Consider the following 20,925-nt stretch of genomic DNA (forward strand, 5'->3'; position numbering starts at 1 on the left):
ACCCTATGGAGCTAAATGGCACTAAAGGGAAGAAAAAAAAGTACAGCTGTGCACCTAGACAAACCATATTAATGTAAAGGGTGCAAATACATTTTTTTTTTATTTTTTTTGCATGTGAGATAAAAACTGACTACTTTTACATGTAGCCTCTAAATACTGGACAGCTTTATTCTGCTGTGCAGTCAGCATGTCTGCATTCACAATATAGACAGTCATTATGTCAACAACAAAATGTTGAATTTTATCATGTCACCACGGCTAAAATGATGACATTGAACATGCCGACATCTGCAAAATGTCAACATGGTTAAAATGTTTACTGTATATATGACATGTACATTGTCAGAATGTTGGCAATATACATTAGGGTTAGCTGTTCTCATTTCAAACTGTCAATGTTGCGGCAGTGTTAACATGTTCCAAGTCAACATCGTGCATGTTGTCATTATGAACATGTCGACGTGCAGTACCTATTGATTTGTTGTAGTCCACATTATGACTGTCAACATTATAAATGCCATAACGAACACATTTATTTTTACACTGTAATTTACAGCCCAATTTACAGGACATCACCCCTCCCCCCTTCCCTATCCTATATACCTCTACAATGTTTAATTCTGTCTCTCTTCAGGGTCAAGATGACTTTGCTAAGGTGTACATTTGATCTTTTTTTAATTTTTGCCCAACTCAGCTACTATATGTATAAATGAAATGTGTTAACTTCCTTCAATTTCTTTTAACTACAAATGACATAAAAAAAACAATAATACCTGTATTGCTGTCATTAAACATTTAGAGGGCATTTGCTCAGTCGTCCCCTCCTCCACCTCCACTGATACTCCTGATGTATTTTAGGAAACAATTTAAAAATGTTTTATTATACATCGATTCCAGACCAATAATTAAAGACAATATTTTTTAACATTTGTTGCCTTTATTACGTTATGCCTTAATTTATACAACAGCAAAGGTTGTAAAATCTAAAAGTTAAGCCTTGATAATTATGTAAAATTTCATTTGATAATAAATACTGACATAAAATAATCATTATAAAATGGTTTTGTTTTTAAACATATAGATGTAAATTACCATCTCAATAAGACCTCTAAAATCACTCCTATGTCCATCTTACGCTTTATATGGTAAGTACGGTATATCTTGATACTAAGGATGACCAATCAGTGTTCCTTTATCGATATTCTGGGCTGATATGGGATCGCCATATTTGGAATGATACATAATACAGGTATGTTCAGAATAATATTGGTACTGTATTACTAAATATCAATGTTAGGTGCTGCACATGAGCAACTGCTGTCTACAGCAGATCTGCAGCACTCGGCTGCAGCTCTGAAAGTCTCTGAGAGGTAGAGAGCGCCTATAAGGAGACACCATGAAGTTCTTAGCCTCTCAGAGAATCTCAGGACAGACAAAAACCAATGTAGGAGAGTGTTGGGATAGGAAAGATGTAGTATATCATAGCAATAGGATCGATCTGCATGATATATAGACTGCACCATATTGGTTGAAATATCATGACCCTCCAGTCAGAAAAATTTCTACAGTATTTCTGAAATATCAGATATCGATGCAGATCCCTACTTTATAATACCAACTTTGGCTATGACTCATCAATATTGAACTTCAAAGTATTGCAGAAATGAAAATATACTACACATAATGCAACAACTATTTACTAGAACCAAGGAGTTTCTTACCTTCATTGCCAAGGCTGAGACCAACCAGCATAAAGAAAATGATGCTCTTCATTGTGCAGATTGTTGGGTTCACCTCAATCTATGGACAATACCTGGGATCAGCTCCTGTTTTATACTGTTAGAGGACACTGTCATTGCACAGGATCAAAGACTTTGAGAGTTGCCAAAATCAGTGTCCTCATTAATGCTGCAAGTCTAAAATAAATATTTGAATTAGATAAGAAAACCGTACACAGGTGCCACCTTCATAATACACTGCACTCAAATTATTAGTAAGATACTTCTTTATACTTGCCCACTGATCCATTTTCTAAAAATACCATGCCAATAAACCTAAATCCAATGAAGTTGTTGACTACTAAACTTTCATCTCATTGAAGGACAGTCTCACACATGTTTAATTTGAGGTATTTCATTATTAACTTCAGTTGGAGGGATTTATTTGTTTGAAACGATTATTCATCTACAATCAGATGTTGGGGTCTATTTATCAAATAGCCCTGAAAAGTAGAGATGAGCGCCTGAAATTTTTCGGGTTTTGTGTTTTGGTTTTGGGTTCGGTTCCGCGGCCGTGTTTTGGGTTCGAACGCGTTTTGGCAAAACCTCACCGAATTTTTTTTGTCGGATTCGGGTGTGTTTTGGATTCGGGTGTTTTTTTCAAAAAACACTAAAAAACAGCTTAAATCATAGAATTTGGGGGTCATTTTGATCCCAAAGTATTATTAACCTCAAAAACCATAATTTACACTAATTTTCAATCTATTCTGAATACCTCACACCTCACAATATTATTTTTAGTCCTAAAATTTGCACCGAGGTCGCTGTGTGAGTAAGATAAGCGACCCTAGTGGCCGACACAAACACCGGGCCCATCTAGGAGTGGCACTGCAGTGTCACGCAGGATGTCCCTTCCAAAAAACCCTCCCCAAACAGCACATGACGCAAAGAAAAAAAGAGGCGCAATGAGGTAGCTGTGTGAGTAAGATTAGCGACCCTAGTGGCCGACACAAACACCGGGCCCATCTAGGAGTGGCACTGCAGTGTCACGCAGGATGGCCCTTCCAAAAAACCCTCCCCAAACAGCACATGACGCAAAGAAAAAAAGAGGCGCAATGAGGTAGCTGTGTGAGTAAGATTAGCGACCCTAGTGGCCGACACAAACACCGGGCCCATCTAGGAGTGGCACTGCAGTGTCACGCAGGATGTCCCTTCCAAAAAACCCTCCCCAAACAGCACATGACGCAAAGAAAAAAAGAGGCGCAATGAGGTAGCTGTGTGAGTAAGATTAGCGACCCTAGTGGCCGACACAAACACCGGGCCCATCTAGGAGTGGCACTGCAGTGTCACGCAGGATGTCCCTTCCAAAAAACCCTCCCCAAACAGCACATGACGCAAAGAAAAAAAGAGGCGCAATGAGGTAGCTGACTGTGTGAGTAAGATTAGCGACCCTAGTGGCCGACACAAACACCGGGCCCATTTAGGAGTGGCACTGCAGTGTCACGCAGGATGTCCCTTCCAAAAACCCTCCTCAATCAGCACATGATGCAAAGAAAAAGAAAAGAAAAAAGAGGTGCAAGATGGAATTGTCCTTGGGCCCTCCCACCCACCCTTATGTTGTATAAACAAAACAGGACATGCACACTTTAACCAACCCATCATTTCAGTGACAGGGTCTGCCACACGACTGTGACTGATATGACGGGTTGGTTTGGACCCCCCCCAAAAAAGAAGCAATTAATCTCTCCTTGCACAAACTGGCTCTACAGAGGCAAGATGTCCACCTCATCATCACCCTCCGATATATCACCGTGTACATCCCCCTCCTCACAGATTATCAATTCGTCCCCACTGGAATCCACCATCTCAGCTCCCTGTGTACTTTGTGGAGGCAATTGCTGCTGGTCAATGTCTCCGCGGAGGAATTGATTATAATTCATTTTAATGAACATCATCTTCTCCACATTTTCTGGATGTAACCTCGTACGCCGATTGCTGACAAGGTGAGCGGCGGCACTAAACACTCTTTCGGAGTACACACTTGTGGGAGGGCAACTTAGGTAGAATAAAGCCAGTTTGTGCAAGGGCCTCCAAATTGCCTCTTTTTCCTGCCAGTATAAGTACGGACTGTGTGACGTGCCTACTTGGATGCGGTCACTCATATAATCCTCCACCATTCTATCAATGTTGAGACAACCGACACAATTGGACTCTCCTTGTGGATTTGGGATTTCGAAGAATGCACAGTTCTTTGCTGTGCTGCTTTTGCCAGCTTGAGTCTTTTCATTTTTCTAGCGAGAGGCTGAGTGCTTCCATCCTCATGTGAAGCTGAACCACTAGCCATGAACATAGGCCAGGGCCTCAGCCGTTCCTTGCCACTCCGTGTCGTAAATGGCATATTGGCAAGTTTACGCTTCTCCTCCGACAATTTTATTTTAGGTTTTGGAGTCCTTTTTTTTCTGATATTTGGTGTTTTGGATTTGACATGCTCTGTACTATGACATTGGGCATCGGCCTTGGCAGACGACGTTGCTGGCATTTCATCGTCTCGGCCATGACTAGTGGCAGCAGCTTCAGCACGAGGTGGAAGTGGATCTTGATCTTTCCCTAATTTTGGAACCTCAACATTTTTGTTCTCCATACTTTAATAGGCACAACTAAAAGGCACCTCAGGTAAACAATGGAGATGGATACTAGTATACAATTATGGACTGCCTGCCGAGTGCAGACACAGAGGTAGCCACAGCCGTGAACTACCGTACTGTACTGTGTCTGCTGCTAATATAGACTGGTTGATAAAGAGATGTCTATGTAACTATGTATGTATAAAGAAGAAAGAAAAAAAAACCACGGTTAGGTGGTATACAATTATGGACGGACTGCCTGCCGAGTGCAGACACAGAGGTAGCCACAGCCGTGAACTACCGTACTGTACTGTGTCTGCTGCTAATATAGACTGGTTGATAAAGAGATGTCTATGTATCTATGTATGTATAAAGAAGAAAGAAAAAAAAAACCACGGTTAGGTGGTATACAATTATGGACGGACTGCCTGCCGAGTGCAGACACAGAGGTAGCCACAGCCGTGAACTACCGTACTGTACTGTGTCTGCTGCTAATATAGACTGGTTGATAAAGAGATGTCGTAGTAGTATGTATGTATAAAGAAGAAAAAAAAGCCACGGTTAGGTGGTATACAATTATGGACGGACTGCCTGCCGAGTGCAGACACAGAGGTAGCCACAGCCGTGAACTACCGTACTGTGTCTGCTGCGACTGGATGATAAATGATATAAAAAATATATATATATCACTACTGCAGCCGGACAGGTATATATTATATATTATATAATGACGGACCTGCTGGACACTGTCTGTCAGCAGAATGAGTTTTATTTTTATAGAATAAAAAAAACAACAACACACAAGTGAAGTCACACGACGAGTGTTTAACTTTTTCAGGCAATCACAATATAAGTATACTACTAACTATACTGGTGGTCAGTGTGGTCAGGTCACTGGTCAGTCACACTGGCAGTGGCACTCCTGCAGCAAAAGTGTGCACTGTTTAATTTTAATATAATATTATGTACTCCTGGCTCCTGCTATAACCTATAACTGGCACTGCAGTGCTCCCCAGTCTCCCCCACAATTATAAGCTGTGTGAGCTGAGCAGTCAGACAGATATATAATATATATAGATGATGCAGCACACTGGGCTGAGCCTGAGCAGTGCACACAGATATGGTATGTGACTGAGTCACTGTGTGTATCGCTTTTTTCAGGCAGAGAACGGATATATTAAATAAACTGCACTGTCTGGTGGTCACTCACTATATAATATTATGTACTCCTGGCTCCTGCTATAACCTATAACTGGCACTGCAGTGCTCCCCAGTCTCCCCCACAATTATAAGCTGTGTGAGCTGAGCAGTCAGACAGATATATAATATATATAGATGATGCAGCACACTGGGCTGAGCCTGAGCAGTGCACACAGATATGGTATGTGACTGAGTCACTGTGTGTATCGCTTTTTTCAGGCAGAGAACGGATATATTAAATAAACTGCACTGTCTGGTGGTCTCTCACTATATAATATTATGTACTCCTGGCTCCTGCTATAACCTATAACTGGCACTGCAGTGCTCCCCAGTCTCCCCCACAATTATAAGCTGTGTGAGCTGAGCAGTCAGACAGATATATAATATATATAGATGATGCAGCACACTGGGCTGAGCCTGAGCAGTGCACACAGATATGGTATGTGACTGAGTCACTGTGTGTATCGCTTTTTTCAGGCAGAGAACGGATATATTAAATAAACTGCACTGTCTGGTGGTCACTCACTAGTAAACTCTCTGCACTCTCTACACTTCTACAGTACTCCTCCTAGTCCTAAGCTCCAGTAAATCTCTCTCTCTTATAATCTAAATGGAGAGGACGCCAGCCACGTCCTCTCCCTATCAATCTCAATGCACGTGTGAAAATGGCGGCGACGCGCGGCTCCTTATATAGAATCCGAGTCTCGCGAGAATCCGACAGCGTCATGATGACGTTCGGGCGCGCTCGGGTTAACCGAGCAAGGCGGGAGGATCCGAGTCTGCTCGGACCCGTGAAAAAAACCATGAAGTTCGGGCGGGTTCAGATTCAGAGAAACCGAACCCGCTCATCTCTACTGAAAAGTCCAATTTTCTCCTGCTACTCATCACGGCAATTGATAGTAGATGTATCTGGGACAGTGGCAATCCTGGCTTACAGCAGTAAACAATGACTTATCACATAAACAGCCAGTTGGTTTCTCACTCTCCTCACCTGTTCATATGTAACCCAGCATTGCCAGATCACACAGATGAATTGCACACAGATGACCAGACTGGAAGGCTTATCTTTGGCTTCCAGGTACAGATTGGTTAAATGTAAAAACAAAAATAAGAACAAATTGTAAAAAAAATATCAAAAATTAAGCTACAATTTAAAATCATTTTTTTAAATAAAAATAAGGACAACTTTTTATTTATAAAGCATTTTTCTTAAATTTTACTGTGTCTGCTTCCTCCATCCTGAGATGGCAATAACCTAGAAAGACAGTTAGCTTACAGTTACTCCTGTTGTCCTTCATAAATATGTGTTAAACATCTTCTCCATAGCCAGATTAATGTGGGGGCACAGGGGATACTGTACCCCAAGCTCCCCTCTGTTAGGGGGCCCCCCGACCGCAGACAGTGAAATCACTAACTCTCCCTCTTGTGCAGCAGCAGAACCATGCAGCCAGAATGTGAGCAGGAAAGTAAGCAGTGCAGGAAGAGACACAGGAGTATCAGCTTGCATGAGCTACCAATGAAACTTCCCAACAAGAGGAGAAATTGGAGGGGGAAGAGAGCTGCAAGTGACTCAGGGAACACAGCTTCTTCTTCTCCCCACCTGGGTGTATGGGTCCTGTGCAGTGGTGAATTTCCCATTAGGCACGGGGGGCGTGTGCCTAGGGGCAACACTTGTTTGGCGGTAGCACTTGCTTGCTTGAGTTGGTACTGTCAGCCCAAAAAGTACCAGTAACTGCAAAATATTTCCACTGTACTGTACCATATTCCATCTTGAATGGAGTGTAAATGGGTAGAACATGCACAAACTGCCACTGTAAGCTATCCTACTTAGTATATATGTATACATAATCGAAATAAAAAATGCCATGGTGGCTTTTTGTTACTCTATTAAATTGGCTATCCTAAAATGAGGGCTTATAAACCAATTAATAAAAATAATGAAATTAGGCAGGTGGGTTGTGGCTGTTACTGTTGTGCCTAGGGGTGCTCTCACCCATAAATCCACCCATGGTCCTGTATAACCTGTTATTTAATGAGAGCATTTGTCCTCCTCCAGTCCTTTTCCAGTGTTTAAGTAGTACAGGGGCTGCTGCTATTTCATTTTGCATGATAAATTATAGAATGTATCTTTCTATGTTTATCTTAAGGTTGTTTAAGTTGTCTTTGTACCACAACAATAAAACGTTATAAAATATTTGTCTTTTAATTAGGTGGAGCTATAAACAGTACTCAGGCATTATTAAACTATTAGTTTAAATCTAGTATACACTATTGGTTTAAATTTAATATAAACAATCCATACCTCCCAACAGACCCATTCCAGGAAGGACAAAATGCTCTCTACCTGGGCTTCCCTCTTAATTTACGATTGCAACCACCTGTGTTGAAATACGCTTCTTGTCAGTTAGTTAGTTCAACACAGGTGATGCCAATCATATATTAAGAGGGAAGGCCAAGTAGAGAGCATTTTGTCCATCCTGGAATGGGTCATGTTGGGAGGTATACACAATATAATCCCCCGGGCCCCCCTGTCTTAAGTACCTCAGCAATGATCTTCCCCATGCATAGCAAAGCTATTGCAGTAGAGCCCATTTGATGGTTATGGCAGGCAATACATGGCAATAGCCATTGCATTCTGTGAGTAATGGCAATTAGGGAGAATCTCTAAATTATATGATAAGATTTATTTAGGGCTCTTCCCTATTTGATAAATAGGCCATTATATTTGATTGGTCATGATGATGCCACACTCAGTAAAATGATTGGTTTGGTTACAAAAAGACCTTCTGCACATTTTAGATTTTTTTTTATATATTGTTATCCCAGCAATAATTAGTGAAGTGTGATACCACCTTAGATATTATCGGTTCAGAGACAATGTAAAATAAGACATTTTTAATTAATTAAAAGTCTTTTAAAATATTCCATGCCAAGTATTAGAATACATCAAAAACATCCATATGCAATACAGACGTAAAGAACATCAGATGATTACTGTATACTCATATATTCATGGAGAAATCCGGATTTGCTCTTTGTTATTGGCTCATGTCGATACAGATGGAATTCAGAAAATACCCATGCGTTTCATCAGAATGAATTCCTCAGGGGTATATCACAAAGCTGTGATGACCAGAGGTATAAATGATTTGAGGTGTAAATCTCCAGAATAAATGAGCCTATAGTAGAGGTTCAATTGTAGATTTAACTAAAATTGTCCCTGCAGGGGAATCAATCCAGTAATACCATACAAATAGATAAAACAATAGATACAACAATAAATAGTCCACCGTGAAGGTGCAATCTTGAAAAATACACAAATGATGTGTCTAGAGCTTTTTCACAGCAGTATGTAAATAGATGAACTATACCATAGATAACTTGTATACACTGATGACATACATTTACATGTTTATAGACTTAGGGGTATATTCAATTGAAGTCGGATCTAATGGATCCAACCTGGGCTATTCAATGGACATCTCAATTTGACTTTTAAAAAAGTGGAATTGAGATGCGGGAGGGGAGACGGGGTAGAGCCGCGGGCAGACGGGGATGAGCAGCGCTACAGCAGTGGCTATATAGCCGCTGCTGTAGCGCTGCTCTCCCCCGTCTGCCCATGGCTCTCCCCCGTCTCCTCCCCAGTCCCTCCTCTCTCACAGCTGCCGCTCCCCCTCCCCCTCTCACACCCGCCACTCCCTGTACCCCCTGTCACAGCCGCTGCTCCCCATCAGCTGCCGCTTCCCATCTCCCCCTCTCCCCATCCCTCCTCTCTCACAGCCGCCGCTCCCCGTCCCTCCTCTCACATCCGCCGCTCCCCGTCAGCCGCTGCTCCCCGTCTCCCCCTCTTTCACAGTTGCCGTTCACGGCAGCGTCCACCAGGCTCCAGCAAGTGAGGTCTCACTTGCTGGAGCTGGATGAATACTGCTGTGAGCGGCGGCTGTGACTTCCTCCAGCGCTGCTCACCCCGTCCCCGCCTCGGCTCTCCCCATCCCCGCCTCAGCTCTCCCCATCTCCGGCACTGTTCTCCCCATCTCACTCGACTTTTTTTAAAGTCGAACTGAGATGGTCGAAAAGGGGGCCAAAACCTGTTGGTTTTGGCCCTGTTTTCGACACAAGCACGTGGATCGGCTTGTCGAAAAATATGGGGTTATATTGAACAGGTCGAATCATGATTCAACCTTAAAAAGTAAAAAACTGCCGTCTTTTTGACAGATGGCAGCTTTCGACTTCAATTGAATATACCCCTTATAATTTATCTCTAGCTTTGGTGGGGTACCAAATACTTTGTGGGTACCACAGCAGAGTCATTATAATTTTTTGCACACGCGACAATTAAAGGTAAATTATGTCACAGATGCATAAAAATCAACCAGTTTTGTCCCAATAAAAAGGCCAACAATTCTGTTGCACAAGTTGCGACAATTAAAGTGATCCTTGCGACAATTAAAGCTTGGAGGTGTCCATTTTGTTGGCTTATATAATATTCACAAGATTGTCACCTGCCAGTTTACTAGGAACTGTATTGTACAGTATCTAATTAAGACTAGACAAGGAATATGGATTTTAGCTGTCTCCTCAAAAATTGGCTTGCTGTATACTGCTAGCTTTAACAAAATGAATGCCACCATTGTGTAAGTGTGACAAGGAAGAAATCTGTCTCAGCATAATCCCGACAGAGTTTGGCACACAGATTCCTTGGAAGCATTAGGACTGTTGATCTGACCTTTTTACAGTGTAAACATTTGTGATAAATTATCAGTGTTATATTTATTTAAGAGATAACATGTTCATTACATCAATTGGTTAATGCCATTGTAACAGAAGGTTAATACCACTGTAACAAACAAATCTGACAAAATGAGTAAATTGTAATCAGTGCTTGTATGGCAAGTAGATAAATCATGCATGTGAGAAGCTCAGAATGAAAAGGCTCATTTATCAAACTCAGAAGCACTATTGCCTGATCACTACAAACATTTTCTCTTATGCATCAATTATACAACAATTGTGCATAAAAGAGCAGTCTGTAATGTGAACAGCCATAATGTTAAAATATTGATCATTTATATTGCGTTAATAGTAATTGTGTGGTTATTAGATGATTTGTAGATAATGGGTAGAAGACCACTGAACACTCAGATAATATACATACAAATCTGTACATTATGAAAATAATTAAGCAGCACCGGGAGGTATACTGGTATGATGATATTGTGGTGCAAAGCACGGCCTTCTAAGGAAAATTAGTATCTAGAGAATGGTTGTTTATGTGCCTATGTCACTCCTGGAGAGAACAGTAGTGTATGTACCTGTGTTACTGTAGTGTATGTGCCTGTGGGGTAGATTTATTAAAACGTGCTAAAGGTTCTTTATTTACAGGGTTCCGCTTCACCGTATTTTCGGGGTGAAGCGGGACCTTCTTTCCGGTGAATTTACAATCCTAAGCTTGCACATTATGGGAGCGCCTTATCACACCCCTCTGGTGATACGTGTCCACCATAACGTTCGGCTGCAGTCCGTTCTTCCATGCATGCCCTGTCCAGTGACTCCCAGCATGCAGTTCGGGAGTTAGGCTGGCGCATACGTGGAATGAATGTGTGGACGCCAGGAATGTGCTGTGTGCGGTGTGTGTGAGGTGAACTGTGGCGCGTGACCCACTGTAAAGATATCATTAAAGTTATTTGAGATCGCAAAGCAAAAAAAAAAGTACAGTAGCTGCCAAAAGCCATCCGCAGCACCGGGTCTGGCCGGGGAACTGGAAGAAGGCAGGAGACACTAAGGTTCGGACAGAACGAATGGTAGTAAGTCAGGTATGTCAGTGGGGATCTATCTGAAACATAGAGGCGCCGAAACAGGTGTGACTGGATACCGTTGCAGCTAAGAAGAGCGCATCACCAGGTACATACATCAAAGAAGGTTAATAAATCTTCCCCTGTGTTACTTCTGGAGAGAACAGTAGTGTATGTGCCTGTGTTACTGTAGTGTATGTGCCTGTGTTACTCCTGGAGAGAACAGTAGTGTATGTGCCTGGGTTACTCCTGGAAAGAATAGTTGTTTATGCTGATATGTTATGCCTAGAGAGATCAGTAGTGTATGTTCTTGTGTTACTCCTAGAGAGATCAGTAGTGTATATGCAGTGTATGTGCCTGTTTTACTTCTGGAGAGAACAGTATTGTATGTGCCTCTGTTACTGTAGTGTATGTACCTGTATTACTACTGGGAAGAACAGTATTGTATGTGCCTGTGATTCTTCTGAAAAGAACAGTAGTGTATGTGCCTCTGTTACTGTAGTGTATGTACCTGTATTACTACTGGGAAGAACAGTATTGTATGTGCCTGTGTTACTGTAGTGTATGTACCTGTATTACTACTGGGAAGAACAGTATTGTATGTGCCTGTGATTCTTCTGAAAAGAACAGTAGTGTATGTGCCTGTGTTACTGTAGTGTATGTACCTGTATTACTACTGGGAAGAACAGTATTGTATGTGCCTGTGTTACTGTAGTGTATGTACCTGTATTACTACTGGGAAGAACAGTATTGTATGTGCCTGTGATTCTTCTGAAAAGAACAGTAGTGTATGTGCCTGGGTCTCACATGGAGGTAATTCTCTTGGGGTGGAGACTTTGCAGAAGGAGCTGGATGTGCTGTGAACAAGTTGTTTGGTGTCAAGCTCCAGCTGCTGCTGCAGATCCATTTTACAGGGGGCTTCCTTGTTGGCTTCCTCTGGTGGGATGGATTCCCCCAGGGGAGAAAGCTCCCTGTGTATGGACATTGATCAGAGCACTGAATTTGCTGCTATAACTAACCATGGAGCCATGGCAATATCGGCAGGTGACCAGCCAGAGGCAGTGGGGATCAACTGTTCTAATAGTGCTCCAAGGCAATCAGCTGCAAGCAGACAACCTCAAACTGAATGAGGGTGCTCCCTTGAGTGAATCAACTCCAGGTAGAGCGGCAGCAGAAGCTGCGTGCCCGACTATCAGTGAAGTGGGGGTGTCCTGTCCATTAGATACTAGGGAAAATGATCCAGTATTCCCAGGAGGGACTGAGGATGAAGAAGAGACAGAGAAGACATACCAGCATTACAGCATAAAAGAACTGAAGCCCAGCGACTTAACCAAAGAATAACCACAAAAAAAAAAGAAGAGAAACAGATGCTACAAATTGGAGAGACCAGTTCTGAGAGAGGAGATCATGTCACGTGCTTTCGCTCTGGATAGGGTTAAAGCATGGCTATAGGTGCTGGAGGAAAGTTAAAGCTGAAAGTGAAAGAACTGCATCTACTATATCCTGTGATCAGCTGCTGGAGGTGGCTGCAGTGATGGAAGCCCAGGACCCTGAGGTCTGTCAGTCAGACAGAGGTGATTCTGTTGCAGAGTTTTGGGTTGGGGAGGCGTCTCCCCATTATCCAGCTATGCTGCAGGCTGTGGAGAGTGTGCAGGGCACTGCAGGTGCAGCAGGAGCTATGGTGGCTGATGCTGTACCTGCCGAACAGCCAATCTGCATAAACCTGTCCCACAAGTATAAACATCTGTGAGATGTGAAAAGGACGAATTGTAAGATTTCCAATTGGAGATGCAAATAATTAAAGCCAAACTCCTTCTGAAGGCCAAAGCAGAGAACGAAGATAAAGGTACTGTTGCTGGCCCTTCTACCAGTGCTGCAGGGGTTAATATAAGTTCTGCAGCAGGTGGAGGAAGGGGAGGAGAAGTGTGTTACCTCTCCTGTGCAGCAGGATCTGAGACACCATGCAGGGAATGTTGGCTCTGGACAAAAGTACACTGTCAACAGGTCAGCAGGAAGTGATTAATATTGTGTATGGTCAGATGGGTGCTCCTAGCAGAGCAAAGGTGGCTGCTAAACTGCTAAATATGGAAAGAGAAAGAAGAGAAAATTTGACTGTTTCTGGTGAAAGTAGAAATGTGCAACAATGTACAGAAAATGCAGCATCTGATGTGAACAGACAGCCTGTCTCAGGTGTTATGAGTTATGCCAGTATGGTAAATAGACCCAGTACAAGTTCCAGTATGCCTCAAATGAATGTAGGGTCAGGGAAAGTAGGGAAGAGAAGGAACTTGATTCAGTTTAAGTGGGTTGGTGTAGTCGAGACACCGACTAAAGAAAGTTTTTTTACAGATGATTTTCGGTTTAGTATTCCATGCCTCAGATCTGTATGCCTGCATTCACCCAGTTAAAACACCAGCTTTTAATTTAAGCTTTATTTCTTATCAGGAACTTCATGATTTCTGGGTGAAGTGGCAGGCATACAGATCATCTAAACCATATGATGCATTTAAAGCTGTCTTAGTTACCAAACAGGATAAAGTGAAGGTAACAATCTTTGTCAGAAATGTATCTATCCCACAGCAAGATATTCTGTATTGGCTTTCTAGGTTTTGTGATGTGCAGTCTGACCTAATTAAAGTTGGATTTACCATAAAAGTATGGGACAGTGCATGGGCTACCATGGTGAAACTAAGAAACACTGATAGAGGTTTCCTCCACATTCCTTCAGCTGCATACATAGGAAGGGATAGTGTGCAGTGTTTTTACCAAGGACAACCAAGAACTTGTTTCAGGTGCTGTGATTTTAGACACCTAAATAGTGACTGCAATGTGATCAAATGCACACTATGTGAGAAGGTGGGTCATATTTCCAATAATTGTAATAAAGTTACTTGCAATTTATGTGGGGGAGATGGCCACCCATATACTCATTGTCAATGGGCCAACCACAATTTGGGAGAAGAGCAAGATCAGGGAGATGAGTTATCCAAAGGGAGAATGGAAGTTCAGAAAGAAGATGGTCAGGAGAAAGAAAACCAGATAAAGGTTCAGAGGGTGGAAAGTCAGAAGGAGGCCTGTGAGGTGATGGTACCACAAGGTTAAGTAGGTAAAGAGGTAAGAAGAGTGAATAAAAAGAAAAGGAAAGGAGAGAAAATAAAAGTAGTACTTAGCAATTGGTTCAATGCTCTTACTACAGAGTGAAGTTGTAAGAAATGGTGGTGACCTCTCTTTTGTGCCCAGGGTCAACACAATAAAAACAAGAAAATTTACAAAAAGTGTAATTGAAGTTGGAGTCCCAGGGAAAAAGAGTAAAAAAAAGATGAAAAAAAAGTTGAGACAAGAGAGAGAAGAGGGTCATACAGAGGAGGACAGACAGGAGAGCCTAGAGTGGGACCCAGTAGGGACAGATTTGGTAGAGTAGGGAGCAGAGGCCATAGTGGTGGAAGAAACCCAAAATTTGGAGAAAGTTGTATCCTCAGGGTCTGTGGTTGGCCCGAGTGTCACGCTCAGCTTGAGTTGAGGATCTGACGAAGGACAATTGACTGAGAGAGCAGCTTTTGGCAAAAAGGAAGGAAACTGGGTGGCTGAATATAGTTCTTACTCATGGATTGAAGAGTTGGCCCAAAGATGTAGAGGGGTAGGCAATGAGGACAATGACTGAGAACGATACACTGAAGAAAGATTAATTCAGTTTTAATGAGACTTCAATAATACACAACAACTAGGAGATAAGTCCGAGTGAGTTCTGAAGAACGAAATGTTCGTGACTTGTAGACGGTGCTGAAGAATACTGAATGAAGAAGTGACTTGTGATTTGTAAACAATGCTGAAATACACTGAATGAAGAGATGACTTGTCATTTGTGAACAATGCTGTAGAACAATGAATGAGGAGATGACTTAATTTGTAAACGATGCTGAAGAACACTGAATGAGGAGATGACTTGTGATTTGTAAATGATGCTGAAATACACTGAATGAAGAGATGACTTGAAGACCGATGTTGAAGAGAGGATCACTGCTAGCACTGATAGCAAACAGAGACCCTCTATCAGATAGAGGACCCAGCAGTTAAACCGCAAGGGCAGGTGGACTGGAAGCAAAGGACTGCAATAACAGAACTGACCACTGGGTGGCCTCCACAGAACCAGGATACCAGGGGTTAACCTGGTGCACCGAGCTTGAGCACCTTACAGCAGCAAGTAACTTGAAGCACTGGCACCATAGCTAAGCATCAACCCCTTTTTATAAGGGAAGATTCGGCTGGATGCAAACTGGGACTGGGATACTATTGGCTTGGTCTCCAACATGGTGGCTCCCTGCACAGAGGACACATGTGGAACCAGCACACAGCCACTACCTCTGGCCTCAGCCTTCCAGACGCCACACTCCAGCAACCGGAAACTTGAAAACAGACACCTCCGGCTGCCATGCTCCACTCCCCAGGACATGGACCCCAGCCTCCAGATGCCCAGCAGCTGCACAGGAGGACCTCACTTCCAAAACTCCTATCCACCGCAGCCACACCAGCCAGATTACAGGAAGGATGCAGGGACCAGAACTGGAGGTAAGACTCCGGATGCTGACAGTATCACCCCTTGTTAGGGTGGTCTCTGAACACCCACACTGCTTAGTGGGATTCTTGGCATGAAAGGCAAGAATCAGTCTAGGAGCATGAACATCCTCTGCAGCCACCCAAGATCTTTCCTCTGGACCATATCCTTTCCAATCTATGAGATACTGGAGATGACCATACTGCTTGCGGGAGTCAAGAATCTTATGAATATTGAATTCCTCATTTTGAGTGGCTTGAACCTTGGGACGTTTAGGGAAAGCTGCCCGAAAATGATTTAGTACAAGAGGTTTTAGCAGAGAAATGTGAAAAGCATTGGGAATTTTCAAAGTTTCACCTTGTAAGAAACAGGATTCAACACTCTTTCAATAGGATAAGGACCGATGAATCTTGGATCAAACTATTTGGTAGGAACTTTGAGTCTGAGGTTTCTGGTGGATATCCAAACATGATCTCCCACTTTGAGACTAGGAACAGCCCTCTGTTTCCGATCGGCGTAGGTCTTATATTTCTGGGAAGTCTTAAGTAGCGCCTTATGAATTTGTCCCCAAATCTTAGTGAACTGACGAAGAGCAAATTCAGCAGCAGGAACCTCAAGAGCTGGGAGAGATTCAAAGGAAAGAACTCATGAATAAAAACCATAGTTAATGAAGAAAGGAGTGGAATTGGTAGAAGAATGTTACAGGTTATTATGTGCGAACTCAGCAAATGAGATGTAATCCATCCAGTCATCCTGAGCAGGGGATATGAACATCCGTAAGAAAGTTTCCAGATCTTGGTTGACTCTTTCAGTCTGTCAGTCAGTTTGGGGATGATTGGCTGAAGAGAAGTTCAACTTGATTCCTTGAACAGAGCTGAGGGCTTTCCAGACCATGAATTGAGAACCCCAATCAGAAACTATTTCCTGTGGGAGACCATGCAAACAGAAAATCTCTTAGAAAAACAGTTTGGATAGCTGAGGAGCAGAGGGAAAACCGGTGAGGGGTATGAAGTGAGCCATCTTTGAAAATCGGTCCACAATGACCCAAAGGGTGTTGTGCCCTCTGGAGGCTGGAAAATCGGTTATGGAATCCATAGAGATGTGAGTCCAAGGCTTTTGAGGTGTTGGAAGTGGATGAAGAAGACCTGAATGAGATGTTTGTGGACTTTTATGTTGACCACACTTGATACAGGCTGCTACAAATTCAAAGACATCAATTCTAAGATGAGGCCACCAGTAGAATCATTGAATGAACTTGAGAGTCTGAAGACCACCGGCATGACCCATAAAAGGCGAAGAATGAGCCCACATAAGAAATTTCCTGCAAAGTTTTGGTGCCACAAAAGTTCTCACTGGAAGAGAAACAGTATGAGTTGAAGCAAATGAAGCCGTATTCAGAATAAATTATTTCTCAGAGGAGTCGAGTGAATCATCCATTTGAAAGGAACGAGAAACTGCATCTGCTTTTCGATTTAAGGTTCCTGGGCTGTAAGAGAGTTTGAAGGAGAACCGAGAGAAGACGAGAGCCCACCTGGCTTGCCGTGGGTTTAAACAATCAGCTGTCTGGAGGTACAGAAGATTCTTGTAATAACAGAGATAGGGTGTCTAATAAATATCGCCACTCTTCAAAAGCTAATTTTATGGACAACAGTTCTTGTTCCCCAATAGGATAATTTTGCTCTGTTTGCGAGAATCTTTGAGAAAAATATGCACAAGGATGACATGAAGGCCTCTTTTAAGTACATGAAGGTTTTCATCAGAGCCTCGGGTGGCCAAATTGAAGGATTGGCTCCATTCCTGGTTAACATGGTAATTGGGGCGATAATAGTGGAGTCGTTCTTCATTAATTTTCTGTAAAAGTTGGCAAATCCAAGAAATTTTTGGATCCCTTTTAGAGTGGTAGGAAGAGTCCAATCACGAATCGCTTGGACCTTGGTTGAATCCATCTGTATCTCCTGTCCGGAAATGACATAACCGAGAAAGGCGATTGAGGGTACATCAAAGGTGCACTTTTCTAACTTGCAAAAAGACGATTCTTCCTAAAATGGCTTAAGACCTCTTTGACTTGCTCACGATGGACCTTCAAATCTTTAGAAAAAATTAGAATATCATCCAAGTATAACACTAGACAACTGTAAAGAAGATCTATGAATATCTCGTTCATGAAGTTCTGGAAGACGGCCGGAGCATTGCAGAGACCGAAGGTCATCCCTAGATACTCATAATGCTCATTCCGGGTGTTAAAGGCGGTCTTCCATTCATCTCCAGAATTAATGCATATCATGTTATAAGCCCCTTGAAGGTCTAGCTTAGTGAAAATGGTGGCCCCTTTCACACGATCAAATAACTCAGGAATCAGGGGCAGAGGATATCTGTTCTTCACAGTGATCCCATTTAACCCCTGATTTTCTATGCATGGCCTCAGACTCCCATCCTTCTTTTTTCTGAAATAGAAACCTGCCCCAGCCGGAGAGGAAGAGGGGCGAATAAAACCTTTACTGAGGTTTTCCAAAATGTAATCTGACTTGGCCTGGGTCTCTGGAAGGGATAACGGGTATATTCGACCTCTTGGAGGATTCTTGCTAGGTATCAAATCAATGCGACAGTCCCAACTACGATGGGGAGGCAGAGTGTCAGCTCCCTGTTTGCTAAAGACATCTTGAAAGTCCTGATAGACTACTGGGCGTTCAGCAGGATTCGAATTACAAAGTGGTTTCACAGATGCCAAGCACTAAAGGAAGCAAGACTCACCCAAGTGAGCACATCCATAGTCTGCCAATCGATGCAGGGATTATGTCTTTGTAGCCAAGGGAATCCGAGAATTAATTCTTGAGATGCTTTAGGAATTACTAGGAAAGAGATGTTTTCTGAATGAAGAGCTCCAATCTTTAATTTGAGAGTAACAGTGCGGTGAGTAATGATTCTTTCAGGGATGTAACTTCCATCAACTGCAGTGATTGAAATAGGATGATCCAACTTCACCGTCTGAATTCTTGTTCACTTGACTAGTGCCAAGGTGATAAAACTCTCAGCTGCTCCAGAGTCGAGTAGTGCAGAAACAAAAAGAGAAGAAGAGGGGAGCTCTAGACAAGTGGTAAGCACAGATTCTTTCCTGAAAGGTAATTCTGAGGAGACTCCTAACTTAACCTCTCCTGCGTAAGTTAGGAGTGGGAGTTTCCCAGCCGATGACTGCAGGACTTGACAAAGTGATCAGCCGCTCCGCAATACATACAGAGGTTACCTCGTCTCTGCCTTTGTTGTTCTTCTTCAGTGAGATGGGACTGGTTAACCTGCATGGGTTCCTCTGTGGATGGGGAAGATGGTCTAGGAAGAGGAGCAACCCGAGGTCTCGGACGGTCCGACTTTGATCTCTCCAGGCAACGCTCTCTATACCTCAGATCCAGCTTGTTGAGATTAGTTTGTCTAACTTGTCTGGAATGTCTAGGGTGGCTAGTTCATCCTTAATCTTGTCTGAAAGACCATTCCAGAAAGCTGCTATGAGAGCTTCTTCATTCCAACCAAGTTCGGAAGGAGGGTATAAAACTGGTTAACGTATTGACTGATGGTTCGAGTTCTCTGTCACAAACGCAGAATCTCCAAAGTAGCTGAAGAAGTCCTGCCTGGTTCCTCGAAAATCTTTCAGAAAGTTGATACAAATTCAGAGTAATTTGAAAGAATGGGATCCGCTCTCTCCCACAGAGGAGATGCCCATTCTAACGCCTGACCGGTCAGCAGAGAAATAATATACTGTAAGCTATCCTGGTCTGGGCAGTTGGGAAATTCACCAACTGCAACTCAAACTGAATCTCACATTGGTCAAGGAAACCGCGGCATTGCTTTGGAGTACCATCAAATTTACTAGGTGAAGGTAATTGCAACCGTGGAAGTGGAACTGGCCCAGGAGCTGTTAGAACTGGAGTGCAGGAATGGGAGCTGGCACTTGAGGTACGGATAGGAGTGCACGGAGAGAGTCTAGATGAGCTGACATAGTTTGCATAAACTGCACGATTTGAGTTTGCATAGCTTCCTGCTTATTTAAACGTGACAGGATGTCTGAGGCTGCGTCACCCCCAGAAACCTAATCACTCGTCAGATCCATATGGCCAGTGCTTACTGTCACACTCGGCTTGAGTAGAGGATCTGACGACTGACGATTGACTGAGGGAGGAGCTTTCGGCAAAGGAAGGAAATGGGGTGGCTGAATATAGTCCTTACTCATGGATTGAAGAGATGGCCCGAAGAGGGGTAGGCAATGAGGACAATGACTAAGAACAATACACTGAAGAAAGATTAATTCAGTTTTAATGAGACTTCAATAATACACCACAACTAGGAGATAAGTGAGTGAGTACTGAAGAACGAAATGTTCGTGACTTGTAGATGGTGCTGAAGAATACTAATTGGAGAAGTGACTTGAGCACCTTACAGCAGCAAGTAACTTAAAGCAATGGCACCATAGCTATGCATCAACCCCTTTTTAAAATGAAGACTGCACCGGATTGGCTGGACACAAACTAGGATACCTATTGGCTTGGATTGGTCTCCAACATGGCGGCTCCCTGTACAGAGGACACATGTGGAACCAGCACACAGCCACTACCTCTGGCCTCAGCCTCCCAGACGCCACACTCCAGCAACAGGACACTTGGAAGCAGACACCTCCAGATGCCATGCTCTGCTCCTAGGACCCAGACCCCAGCCTCCAGATGCAAAGCAGCCGCATGGGAAGACTTTGCTGCCACAGCTACTATCTGCCGCAACCACAACAGCAAGCTTACAGGAAGGCCGCAAAGACCAGAACCAGAGGTAAGACTCTGGATGCTGACACCAAGTGGTACAGAATCATAACCCATGTTCCATACAATACCAAGTGGTACATTACAAAGTATTAAAATGGGTGACCAATGCCAGGTAATTAGGTTTGCCCATAAGCCACCTGATATGGAGCCTCCTCTAGAGGATGGTTCTAGACAGGAGGGGGAGGACAGTGATGGAATGACCTCAGTCATTGAGGAGGGTGATAATACCTCTGGGGAGGT

The 20,925-nt window shown here is 43.1% G+C and overlaps 1 protein-coding gene across 1 annotated transcript in view; it reads right to left on the bottom strand.

Annotated features, from left to right (window-relative positions):
* Positions 1-1,794, bottom strand: part of LOC134956772 (uncharacterized) — an 80,139-nt gene extending 78,345 nt beyond the window's left edge. The window contains exons 1-2 of the mRNA XM_063938734.1: positions 1,722-1,794; positions 774-844 (exon numbers count right to left, since the gene is read on the bottom strand). Of these exons, the coding sequence (XP_063794804.1) occupies positions 774-844; positions 1,722-1,773 (123 nt within the window). The 5' untranslated portion in view covers positions 1,774-1,794. The remainder of the gene's footprint in view (positions 1-773; positions 845-1,721) is intronic.
* Positions 1,795-20,925: the final 19,131 nt, after the last annotated feature.

This window comes from Pseudophryne corroboree, chromosome 9 (genome assembly GCF_028390025.1).
Source record: "Pseudophryne corroboree isolate aPseCor3 chromosome 9, aPseCor3.hap2, whole genome shotgun sequence".
Taxonomy (NCBI): Eukaryota; Metazoa; Chordata; class Amphibia; order Anura; family Myobatrachidae; genus Pseudophryne; species Pseudophryne corroboree.